The 13266-nt window shown below is 39.9% G+C and overlaps 2 protein-coding genes across 5 annotated transcripts in view; both read left to right on the forward strand.

Annotated features, from left to right (window-relative positions):
• VAMP7 (vesicle associated membrane protein 7) overlaps positions 1-2748 on the forward strand; it is a 61459-nt gene extending 58711 nt beyond the window's left edge. The window contains exon 8 of the mRNA XM_045537539.1: positions 980-2748. Within this exon, the coding sequence (XP_045393495.1) occupies positions 980-1048 (69 nt within the window). The 3' untranslated portion in view covers positions 1049-2748. The remainder of the gene's footprint in view (positions 1-979) is intronic.
• A 5777-nt stretch (positions 2749-8525) lies between these two features.
• Positions 8526-11376, forward strand: TCEAL7 (transcription elongation factor A like 7). 4 transcript variants are annotated; one of them, XM_045537729.1, is made up of 3 exons: positions 8526-9347; positions 9953-10075; positions 10452-11376. In XM_045537729.1, exon 3 carries the CDS (start codon positions 10469-10471, stop codon positions 10769-10771), a length of 303 nt encoding a protein of 100 aa, XP_045393685.1. In that variant the 5' UTR covers positions 8526-9347; positions 9953-10075; positions 10452-10468; the 3' UTR covers positions 10772-11376. The 4 variants fall into 4 exon arrangements, with proteins under 4 accessions (XP_045393685.1, XP_045393687.1, XP_045393688.1 ...); XM_045537731.1 differs by having other exon boundaries at positions 10011-10075; XM_045537732.1 differs by having other exon boundaries at positions 8526-10075; positions 10449-11376.
• Positions 11377-13266: the final 1890 nt, after the last annotated feature.

Below are 13266 nucleotides of genomic sequence, written 5' to 3' on the forward strand. Positions count from 1 at the left end.
AATATGTATGTGTGTGTATGTATGAATATGATGTGAGTAGTTTAACCAATTCATTAATAACCATAATTTGCTGTAATCCCCACCCCCACCCCAGCAACATTTGTAGGGAAATAAGGCAAAATCCTTTCCTTATTTTTGGAGTGGGGGAGGAGGGAGGGGGCATGGAATTCATAAATGCATTTTTTTCCAAGCATGTGAGTAATGAAATTAGTCACTTAAAGATCTCAAAAAGTTATAATTTAAATCAAAATAAAATGACTAATTTAATGCAGTGAACCTAATGTTCACAATAAATCTATTTTTTGTAATGTAATAATGTGGCCAAGTAGAGACTTTTCACAATATTATAATTTAAAATTACAATACTACAACTAAAAAAACTAACACATCTGTCACAGAACCAGCGGTTTTGCAGTGTTAGTTGCATCATCTAATTTTCTTTGGTTTGATAATCATAATTATCGTGTCATCCACCAAACAGTTCATAGCAGCATTCTTGGTCATGCATAATACGAATGTATAGCCTGTCCTTGTGCTTTTTTTCATGTATCCCTATCATAATAAGGAAAAATTAAATCCATATTCAAAATCTAAAAATATATTAATAGTTAATAAAATCATACTTAAAGGGAATCATGGTTATTTGCGATGTTTGTAACTTGTTAACAATACATCAGTAAGAGTTGCTCATAAAGCCTCGAGTCTGCCTGGTTATCAGGGAAGAGCAACAGCTCCACTGCTTTCCCTCCCACTGAAGAAAACATAGTGGAATTCAAATTGGTAAGAGTTATACTCGAAAGGGTCATTTTAACTCCACTTTTGTCTTTGAAAATGCTTGATTATTGTGTTATATTACTATAGAACTGTTACTCTAATGTAACCAGAGTATTTCTTAATAGGGCTTTACTGTCCTTTATATATTATTTAAGAGCATATAATAGATCCAAGAAAAATAAAATTGCCTTCCTCTTCCCTCCAGATATTCATCTATATCATTGTGTCACCTCTCTGTGGTGGATTTACGTGGCCAAGCTGCGTGAAGAAATAAGAAAAAGTTGTCATTAACCAAGGATATGAGAGAACAAGGAGTTAAAAGCAATCTGTGTGACTCAAGCCTTTCAGTACTGACAGATAGTGTCTGCCAGTCTCTTCAACCCTCTTCTCACTTTTTCTTTTTTTTTAAATCTTTTTCTATGCCTCAAGATTTATCTGTGTCCTGTCAACCATTTTATTCCAGTGAATGTCAGATTGAACCACTCATTGCTGCAGTAGCCTTAAAGGGGCTTTTGCTTGTTTCTTTGGTTTGTTAACTAGTGTCGTCTACTTAGAGAAACATTTTTATTTTTAATTGCACAAAGCTATCGCCAACGTGGAATCCACCAGTCTTTTCAGCTGTCCGCTAAAACTATGGAGGAACTTTGTATGTGCACACAAAAGTATTCAAGAGACAGATAGTATTGCTAACATCTCATCTTAATGTCTTTCCTTATTGAAGTGTTTTAGGTGCTTCAAAACAACAGAAATGGAGAATAGTTGTTTATTTGGGGAATTAGATTGTTGGTGCTGCTTGAAACTTAGGTAAAGTACGAAATATTCTTATTTCAATCATTCCCCATTATAGTGGATTTGAGAAGATGATGGTTTAAGTATTGTTGAAGGTTGAGGGCTTTTTTTATATATTCCTTTTTCTTCTGTGGAGATTTAGGGCAATTGTTAATAGAATGGGTAGTGGAGGGGTGGGGAGGCAAATTCCTCTGACTCACTAAAGAAAAAGAAGGGAACCACAGTGGATATGCTAGCATTTTAGTTGTACAAAGAGAGGTAATGTGGGAAAATTTTTCCATTCCGGAAAAAGCCCAAACTGAATACAGTCAGCAGTCAATTGAAGGGTTTGAGTTTGACTTCTGTTAAACAATAATTTGAGCATTCTTTGGGCTTTAATAAATTCTTTAATATGCCTAGTTTTGAAGAATTCTTTTGTGAAACTTGAAAGAGAATAGACAGTATGATGTATAGAAACAATACAAAATAGTTTAACATCCATTTAACTGCAGTGTAAGAAAATTGGACTGTAGTCATACTACTTCAGCCATTCTGGCATCTGTTACCTAGTATGTACTTTGGTTGTATATCTGAAAGGAAGACATTTGCTGCCCTAGCTCTCATTGTATTTATTTATCAATAAGTGCCATTAAGTGGAAATTATATTACATTTTACTCTTTCCCAATGAAAGAACAATTAGTCCATAGAACCTAGCCACCTGTTTAGCCTAGTCATGTGCCTTGAATATATGTGTCCCTTAATCTGGCTCACAGTACCTGTTATTCCGTGTGAATGTTTCAATTCATGCTACCTGATTCATTTATTTGACATGTGTCTTAGGTCTACTGTTAACTCTTTTCTTGTTGATCATCCATATAGCACAAATGTTTTTCCAGTCCTCTTTATCAACACTAATGCATTTTAATTATGTCAGCATTTCCTATTGGGTAATACATTTTTGTTCCAGAAAAACATTTGGCATTCCTGAATAATAATTTCCAAATGTTTTTAATCCAAAGAAAAAAACTTAAAGCTTATTTCCCTTTCTTATATACACCTGTATAAAATTGATGTGCATGTTTTAGGGATCAATTACTTAACTGTTCCTTGGTCTATTTATGTATAAGAATGCTTTTTAAAGCACAAATCTCATTTTAAATGATGCACAACTGAAGACATTAATAAAATTTAAGAGTAATTCAATGGGTTGCTTGTTTTAGAAGTTCTTCCTAGAATCTAATTTCTTCTGATGACATTTTGCCACAGTGTACAGAAGAAAAGTATTTTACTTTTGCTGAAAATGTATTAAGTGGTACCTGGAGCCATTCAGTAACGGTCTATAACATAGGCTCAGGTGTGTAGAATTTCTTCAAAACTAAAAGACAAAAAAGAACTTTAAAAAATATATAGGCCGTAAGAAAAAGAAAAGGCACCTATATAAGACAAAAGAGCATATATACCAACCCTACTTAAACTATACAACATTTGATATCATCCCACGATTGCTCCACTTCATGGTACCAAAAATTCAGAGTACAGTAGTTGTGACTTTAAAGAGCTCTTCTTTCTAAGTCAACCAAACATTATATAAGGCTCTTGGACACAAATGTTGTGACAATCTCAGAAAAACAACCCCAGAGATTGTCATCTAATTTATCACAATTCTGAAAAATCTTTCTATTTAAAGTTAAATGACTAGTTGTGAAAGAGATACTTCAAAGAAAGGCATAATGGGGTAGGAAAGAATAATTCATGATTGCAAACAGGCTTAGCTAAACAGAAAAAAAAGAAAAAGGGGCACGGATAAAATATACAAAAACTTAGGCCATAACAGAACAGTCACTTGTGGCCTTTGAACCTAAGCTGTCTGAAGTCAGGTATTGCATAATATGTTTTTGTACAGGTAGAATAGCTTAAAAACAGCCTAAGTTCTCCCTAGGTCTCATCCAGGTTTCAACTGAAGTATGCATTCTCTAACCAGACACTCAGAGAAGAAAAAGAGATGGTTGTTTATTTGGTTGTTATGAACAAAAGAAGAAGTAACACCAGCTATTTCTCTTAAAACCCTTGGCCCCAAGGTCAAATAATGTCACAATCCAGAGGTTTCATTAAGAAATGAATGGTCGTTGCTTGCATTAGGTAATGGTTACTCCTTGCTTGACCATGCTGGTACCTGTCTTTCCTGGCCTGGAGATAGACAAAGATATTGGGTTGCTTCCCAGGGTATCTCGCTGCAAATGAATGTAACTACAATAATAGCAGCCCTAGACCCTACAACAGTGTTCTACATTAGAAACAGGTCAGGCTTAGACTCTGGGGGGTTTCCGCGGTGATGCAATGCTTAAAGGGAAAGGTGCGGAACTGGGCTAAGGCGAGCGGCCACGATCGCGGAATTATAGAGGGTTTTTCTTTTCTCTTTTTCTTCTTCGGCGGCCCTCTGGCCAGGGAGTTGCTGTGGGCTCTGGCGCCTGCCGAGTCCTGGACATTCTCCCCCAGCGCCGGCAATCAGCGGGCGTGTGGTCGCCATCTTGGGGTCCACAGCCTAGCCGCTGCAGAACTATAGGGTGCCGGATGGCTCCCTCCCCTAGTCTGTGAAACCACCCCAAGAGCTCTGGCTTTGTATGAACTCTGTGGACAGGAGACATCAGCGGGAAAGAGCTAAGAATCTAGGGGATCCCCACAGAGACGTGGCGCTTAAAGGGAAAGGGGCAGAACTGCTCTAAGGTGAAAAGCTGCGAAGGGTCACAGAATTACAGATTTTTTTTATTTTTTTATTTTTTTATTATTTTTTTTCTTTTTCTTTTTATTTGTATTTTTCTTAATATCATTTATTATTATTATTATTATTATTAGGTTTTTTTCTCTTTTTTTCTTTCTTTTCTTTCTTTTTCTTTTCTCCTCTTCAGTGGCCCTCTAGCCAGGGAGCTACTGTATAATCCTGAGCTCGCCAGGCCCCCAGCTCTGGTGCCTGCCGGACCCTGAACATTCCCCCCCAGTGCCGGTGATCTGCGGGCAGGCAGTCGCCATTGTGGGGTCCAAGGCCTAGCTCCTACGGAGCCATAGGGTGCCAGGTGGCTCCCCAGGCCACTCCCTCCTCTGGTCCATGGAACCTCTCCAGGTCCCCTGCCCGGGTGTGAACACTGAGTGCTTCCCCAGACGCAAGAGTGTGGAACCTGGACCTTGGGGACATTGGGACAGGATAGACCTTTGCCCGTGGAAGCAGCAGCAGCTGGGGCACTGAGCGAGTGAGGGCAGTGCCTCCTCCCCCTAGCCAGTGTCTTTCCTGCGGAAAGAGGCAGAAACCACCCCTCTAGAGGAAGAACCAAAAGACAGGAAAAAAAAAAAGAGAGAGAGAGAGACTATCTGCCTGCAAATAGTGTGAATCCTGCCTGCTAACTGAAAGTCCACAACACAGTGACTTAACTTGCCAAACCGGTCTTAGGTCAAGCCAATCCTCTGGGGCTGGACCCATCAGAAACAGTCCCCCAACTGAGATAGAAAAAACTCTGAAAAACACACAACAGTCTCCCCCTTTGGACAAAGGAAGCAACATACCTAGATTGTTTCACAGCCTAAGAACAGAGGACAAGGCATGCTGTTAGCCAGACTAAAGCTGTGAGAAAAGATCTAACGATAGAGCCAGATGGGAAGGGCTCAGCGGAAAAATATGGGGAGCACAAAGAACCAAACGGAAACCTCGCCCCCAAAGAGAAATACCAGCTCTCTACCAATTAACACAAACCAGATTCAAAATAACAACATGTTACAGGAAGAATTTCAGTTATGGATTATAAATAAGCTGAATAATGTACAAAAAAATATGGATAACCAACACAAAGAAACCACAAAAAAAATCCAGGATTTGGAAGAAAAATTCACTAAGTAAATTGAAATATTGAAGAAAAACCAAACTGAACTCCTAGAAATGAAGAATTTATTCAGGGAGCTACAAAACACAGTGGAAAGTCTCAAGAACAGGGTAGATCAAACAGAAGAAAGAATCTGAGAGATTGAAGATAACTCTTTCCAATTAAATAAGTCAGTCACAGGGATAGAGCAAAGAAATAACAAAAAAGATCAGAGTCTTCAAGAAATGTGGGATTATGTGAAGAAGCCTGACGTGAGACTTATCAACATCCCTGAGGGTGAAGAAGATAATAAGCAAGCTACTTGAAGACATAAAAGAGGAAAATTTCCCAGGCCTTGCTAAAACTCTAGATATACAGGTTCAAGAAGCTCAAAGAACCCCTGGGAGATTCATAGCAAATAGGAAAACACCACGCCACGTAGTCATCAGACTGACCAAAATATCCACTAAAGAGACCCTTCTTCAAGCTGTAAGGAGAAAGAAACAAGTAACATACAAAGGAAGGCCCATTAGAATTATGCCAGATTTCTCAACTGAAAAACCTTAAAAGCAAGAAGAAGTTGGGGCCCCATTTTCACTCTTCTGAAACAGAATAATGCCCAGCCTAGAATATTAAACCCAGCTAAGTTTTTTATATGAAGGAGAAATTAAGACATTCTCAGATAAACAAGGACTGAGGGAATTCACCAATATAAGACCAGCCCTCCAAGAAGTACTCAAAAGAGAGTTACACACGGATCAGCACAACAAAGACCCACGAATGTAAAACCACCCAAGAGCTAAAGATCAAATTCCAGCCACTACAATGGCTCAAGAGAGAAAACATAGCAATGAAGTTCTACCCAACAAGATGAACAGAAATCTGTCCCACTTATCAGTTCTCTCAATAAATGCCAATGGCCTGAATTCCCCACTCAAGAGACATAGACTGGGCCAATGGATAAAAAAACACAAACCAAGTATCTGCTGTCTTCAGGAAACTCACCTAACCTGCAAAGATGCATTTAGACTGAAAATAAAAGGATGGAAATCGTTATTTCAAGCAAACGGTAGCCAAAAGAAAGCTGGTGTGGCAGTTTTAATTTCCAATAACTTAGTTTTTAAACCAACAAAAGTAATAAAAGACAAAGATGTTTACTACATACTGGTGAAAGGCACAATTCAGCAAGAAGACATAACCATACTTAATATATATGCACCCAACTTAGGCGCACCCAGATTCATAAAGCAAACCCTACTTGATCTGAACCAAATGATAGACAACAATACTGTAATAGCTGGAGACTTTAACACCCCACTGACAGTACAGGACAGATCCTCCAAACAGAAATTAAGCAAAGAAATAGTAGACTTAAATAGAATGCTAGAACAAATGGGCCTGACTGACATCTACAGGACATTCTACCCGAAATCCACTGAATATACATTCTTCTCATTGGGTCACGGCACATTCTCTAAGATTGACCATATCCTAGGACATAAAGCATGTCTTAAAAAATTTTAAAAAATAGAAATAATACCATGGATCTTCTAAGATCACAGTGGAATAAAAGTAATAATGAACCCTAACAAAAACTCTCATTCCTACTCAAAGTCATGGAAGCTAAACAACCTTCTCCAGAATAACTATGTTATAAAGGAAGAAATCAAGTCTGAAATCAAAAGATTCTTTGAATTAAATGACAAAGGAGACACAACTTATCAAAATCTATGGGACACAGCTAAAGCAGTCCTGAGAGGAAAATTCATTTCCATAAATGCCTATTTCAAAAAGACTTTTTGACTTACAAACAGACAACTTAATGAATAGACTCAAAGAGCTGGAGAAAGAAGAACAGACTGACCCCAAACCCAGCAGAGGGTGAGAAATTATTAAGATCAAATCAGAATTAAATGAAAAGGACAGCAAAAATACCATAAGGGAAATTAATAAAACAAAAAGTTGGTTCTTTGAAAACATAAACAAATTAAAACTATTAGCCCCGTTTTATAGATGAAGCACAGAGTTTTAGTATCCAAGTTTTACATCCAAGTTTACACAAAAGGTAAGTGCAATTAATTCAAACTATGATCTGTCCAATGCCATTCTTCTTACTAAGATGCAAATTCTTCAGCACCTAGATCCTTCTAGCCATTTCATAACTCTGAGTCTAACCATCTGCATGAAAAGCTGTTCACAGACGATTTAGGAACTTTCCACCCCAAGTAATTTTCTGCCTCTGTCACAACTAATCATTCGTTAATATCTGTGACAACATTGCTCCATTCTATTTAAGACCTCTTCACTTTCTGACCACTTACTCTTTTCTGGAGCCGTTTACATCTAACTTGCTGGTGGCAACTTTACATTCATAATGAGCCACAGTCTTCCTAAAAACAAATTTTAAGAACTTTACACATCCCCCTTTCATTGTATATACTTCAAGCTAACAAATCAAGAACAAATACACTTAGATAAGTACCAAAATCCTTAGCAACAAAAAGTTTTGTGTGTTGAATGATTAAATGTGACCAGTTTCTGTTAGTGCTCCAAGTAACTTCTAATTCCTCAATGACTGAATAAGGTCTAGGAAAAGATAAATAGGATGGAAATGTCTGGGGAAAATGAAAAGCTATTCTGTTCTGAATGAGGGTGTTGAGAAAAGTTGGGATACTTTGGGCACAGTATTGAAGGAAAAAAGGGATTATGAGCATGGGACAAACTGGGAGAGAGGGGGTATGATACTGATATCAAAGTAGTAAAAATTTGTGACTGACTTTTGAGATCTGAAAATCTAAGGACAAGGTGTTATGGGATTATGGTGTCAGTGACTCAATGAAAGAACCTCACATGTTCAGAAGCCCCTCAAAATGTAGGTTCCAAGTTCCCTATACATTTTTGGGTTTTTTTTTTGAGACAAGGTCCTCTCTTGCTCGGGCTAGAGTATAGTGGCGTCAGCATAGCTCACTACAACCTCAAACTCCTGGGCTCAAGTGATTCTTCTGTCTCAGCCTCCCAGGTAGCTGGGACCATGGGTGTGTGCCAAGACGCCCAGCTAATTTTTCTATTTTATGTATAGACAGGGGTCTCGCTCTTACTCGGGCTGGTCTTGAACTCCTGGCCTCAAGCAATCCTCCTGCCTTGGACTCCCATAGTCCTAGGATTACTGGCGTGAGTCACTGCACCCAGCCTCCCTGTACATTTTAAACTTCCGAAAATGTGTCTGCTTGAAGGGTTTATATTTATATTATGAATTCAGCAGCAGAAACAGGCGTCTGGTCTTTTTATCTTCCTATCTTGAATATTTTTCCAAAGGTACATATCTTTATCATATTTGTGATTATTAAATGTTTATAATAAATTTATACAAAGATTGGAAAATAGTAAGAAATTATTAGGACAAAAGTAAAAAACACAATCCTAATCATTGCCTCCTTTCCTAACTCACCCCACTCCCTCCAATTGGGTTTCAAGAATTTGCAAGTTAAATGGTAGCTGTTAGTGGCTGAGAAGAGGGTGGGTAGAAGAAAGGTAGCTACTTTTCTGTTCTTGTAGCCTAGGAAGGGATAAGTAATCCTCTCTCTCCATGCAACCACTAAACAAGTAACAATGGTTAGTGTAACTATGGGAAGATGCAGCCCCTCCCTGGTAATTAGAGAAAGGCAAATTCCAACCACAGGGAGAAGGGGCCACTTTTGACCTCTGGAATTAGCAAAGACAGACCTGAGTGACAGGGCCTGGTGTGGTGGGGGGTGGGAGGCTGGTAAGCCATCCACTTCTGCAGCGTTGCTGGTGGGAGGGCAAATTGGGGACCAGAGTTGGAGGATGACATAATCCTCACGTGATCAGGAGCTGCCGGAACCGAAGTCCTTATATTCCTGGGCTTCTTTCTCCTCTGGGTACCAGCTCCTCACTGCCCTGCAGACGTGGGTGCTTGTGGCCAAGGGAAGGAAGAGGTAAATTCCTTAAATCCCAGCAAGGTGATATGAAGGAACAACTGGGACCCCGGGGACAGCAGTGGCAGAATCCAGTTATTGGAATAGGTCCAGGCTTGCTTTCCCAAAACCCCTGCAAAATCGTCGGAGATAATTGTAGCTTTTTAAGTGGGGGGAGGGGGAGGTGGAAGTCTCTTGAGAAACACCCAATATTCAGTGATAGTTTAGAAATAATCGGCTTTTCTCATCCTGGCAAGCTTTCTTTTTATCCTTCTCTCTGGTCTTTCTCCAATTCCGTTGGATAAAATGGTAGGCCTGGGGTGTGGGTTGGTAGGTGGAGAAAAGCTGAAATCTTGGGATGGGGACAAGAGAAATTTAAAGATAACTTGAAAATAGTTCGCTTTACTCAATGCTGGCCTGCCGCCCTGGTTGGGTGGGGCGGAAGGAGGAGGGCGACCGTGGGCCTTGCAAGGACCAGGCCTGAGGGTGAGGGGTGGGAGGTGGGAACAGAAATCCTGCAGCGAAGGGTAGGGATAGGAAGGGAACAAGGAGGTAGGAAATTGTGGGCGACCGATGGAGATGAGAATCCTGGATTCAAGATAATAACGAGTGTCTTGTCTCTGGAGCTGCTGGTTGATCCACGGAGAGCTCCCTTCTCCCCGCCCCCTTCCTTTTTGTTTGCAGGTCGGAGGGTTCACAGCCATCTGGAAGCAAGAAAAAGAGCAGGAAACAACACCGCATCGGCACAGGTCAGTGTGCGGGAGGCACTTAGACCGAAATCTGAGGGTGGGAGTCAGGCAGGGCGAAAGCTGGGTAAAATTTGCGGCTTCACGGTCCACCTCTGCGTGTGCTCCCCTTCCCCCGCCCTTTAGAGAGGCCATTAACCTTGTCTGCTGGGGAAATGGTGGGTTCCAGGAGGGGAAGGAAGAAAGAGGCGGAGGTGGGGGAGGGGGCCGGGAGGACCGGGGAGCCGCGATGCCACGGCTGCTCGAACTCCTGAAGCTGGACCGGTGGGGCGGGGGTGGGAGAGTAAGGCGAGCATCTTGCTTCAAAGAGAAACTGACAATCCCGATTTAAAATTAACTAAGCAATCCGTCTCTACGTTTTCTCCCTGGTGTTAAGCAGGAAACAGCAACAACATCATGCAAAAACCCTGCAAAGAAAATGAAGGAAAGCCCAAATGCAACGTGCCAAAGAGGGAGGGAGAATGCCCCTATGGAGAATTTGAACGCCAGCAAACGGAATGGAATTTTAGACAGAGGCTGCTTCAGTCTCTTGAAGAATTTAAAGAGGACATAGACTATAGGCATTTTAAGGATGAAGAAATGACAAGAGAGGGAGATGAGATGGAAAGGTGTTTGGAAGAGATAAGGGGGCTGAGAAAGAAATTTAGGGCTCTGCATTCTAACCATAGGCATTCTCGGGACCGTCCTTATCCCATTTAATGCATTTCTCTGAAAATTCAGTTATTTTCTGTTATTAATATTGCCACTGCTTTCTGTTTGCATTTCCTTGCTAAATATTTGTCATTATTTTACTCCAATCCTTCAGTGTTGCTTAGACTTACATATGACTTGTAGTCAACATCTCATCTTTTGACCCAGTCTTACTCATTTAATAAAGAGTCTCATTCATTTGCATGGGAAGATGCTCACTGTATATTGTAAAGTGAAAATAACAAATTGAAAAAACAGTGTGTATATATACACTTTATATGTACATTTCTATATGATGTAATGCAAAGGGAAGTGTCTGATTTATTATACACCAAAGGTTAACAGTGAATCTCTGTGTGATCTGTATTTTCTCTCTTTTTTTTGACTATCTGCATCTTCTCATTTTCCAAAAAATGAATATGTGTTTGTGTGTGTGTATTACTTGTGCCACCAAAAGAAAACCCTCTAAAATAGTCACAATACAACAACTTGTCAATCACCTTTGGAAAGCAGTGAAACACTTAATAAATTCAATAACAGATGTATAAAAAAGAAATGTAAACTTCAGATTACCTCTGGATCTCTTAGAGGAATAAACTGGCTGTTACTATAGATGCACATGTTTAAGACTCAGTCTTTTCATGGGGAAAATATTTGCCTCACGGGGTTGCTGTGAAGAAGAAACGAGGCAGTAACTCTGAGGGGTGCTTGGTGGGATCTTGTCCCCACCTGTGCATACAGAACCCCCAAACCACCATAGTATAGAACCACCAATTATTTGAGGGAGGGCCTGGCGTGACTCAACTTGTGGACTCAGCAAGTCCACTAGGCAGAGGTGGGGGCTTTCATGCCAGTCCTCTGCTGTTGAGCCCTTTACCCCTGTTTCCTCCCCTGGGTCCTGCCGTGCCTGCTGGGCACTGCTGCCTCTTCTGCTGGGCCCTTTGCTCCCTGCTGGCCCCACTGGTGCTGGTGCGGTAGAGTCCCTGAGTGGAAAACCCCACTGAGTTTCCTGGAGTCCTCAATGGGTTGAACTCCCACTCTATCTTCTAAAGGGCTCTTTCTGCTTTATAGTGTCACTTAACAGAAGTGGGACTTCTCTAGGGTTGCTTGGACCACAATGTCTTCTTGCAGAGTCCTTAGCAAACAGCCGCTTCTGTTTTCAAACATAGGACCTTTCCTCTCCGTAGGCAATCAGACGTTATGAGTCCATCTGGGAGTTGGACCAAGGTACAAGTTTGAATGAGACATCATGCTGTACTCAGAGTTGCTGCTCTAAGTCCAAGGAATGAGATTTTGTCCTCCTTTTCTTGTGGGGTGATCTCTCCCTGAAGGTTCCTGGTAGTCCTGCTTTACTGGTTCAGAAGACCCTCAGGGGACATGTGTAAATTGCACAAAGTGATGCAAAAACAATTCCCTGCTCTCCATCCTTTCCCTTCCTGAAACATGTGTACAAATGCTTCATAAGACTTAGATATGTGTGTGTATATATGTACTAATATATATAAAGACGTATATGTATATATACACATAATATGCTTTGTAAGACTAATATATATGCATACATATACTTTGTAAGACTAATATATATGCTAATATAAATTAAGACTAACATATAACTAATATATATTAAGAATAATATATATACTTATATATATTGGTCTTACAAAGCATATATGTGTAGATGTATGTACATATATATACATTTAAACATTTAAACTGGACTTCTTATATTTTGCATCTCAAAAAATAGTCATATTTTTTCATTATACTATCGATTAGTACTATGGTTAACATATAGAGGGTACTTAATAAATACTTATTTTAATTATAATTCTAGTGCCCAGTTTTACTTCTGATTATATAAAATTGACAATATCTCTACTTCTCTAGAAACTGTAATTTACGTTTTCAAAAGAAATCCATCAGGCAAGGGATTATTCACCAAATTTAGTATATAAAATTATTCTAACATTGTATAACTCAGAGAATCATCTCCTTACATTATAATCACCTGGAGTGCTTATTTACAATGCAAAATTCTGGCACACATCTCCCCATGCACACACATACTCTTACAAACACACTGAGTAATAATCTCTGTGCATTTGGCCCTGGAATCTCCATTTTGGGATTCCCATTAACTCATGATCTCCATTACTGCCTCATAAGCCTTCACCATAGACCCTGTTTCAGCTGAACTGTGCCGAGGGAGTCTTCTTATAATCAAAGACTCCACTGGTTTATAATTCATAATTAAGGGCTCCCAAAAGTCAAAATGGTGATTATCATACCCTGAAAATTCTGGAAATGATATAAATAGGGTATCTACCAAATAAATCTATGTGAAGAATAAACATTATTCAGCCTTACTGATAGGTACAAAGACAAATTAAAAAAAAAAAAAAAAAACAGGCCGGGCACAGTGGCTCACGCCTGTAATCCTAGCACTCTGGGAGGCCGAGGCAGGAGGATCGCTCGAGGTCAGGAGTTCAAGATCAGCCTGA

Source organism: Lemur catta, chromosome X (genome assembly GCF_020740605.2).
Source record: "Lemur catta isolate mLemCat1 chromosome X, mLemCat1.pri, whole genome shotgun sequence".
NCBI lineage: Eukaryota > Metazoa > Chordata > Mammalia > Primates > Lemuridae > Lemur > Lemur catta.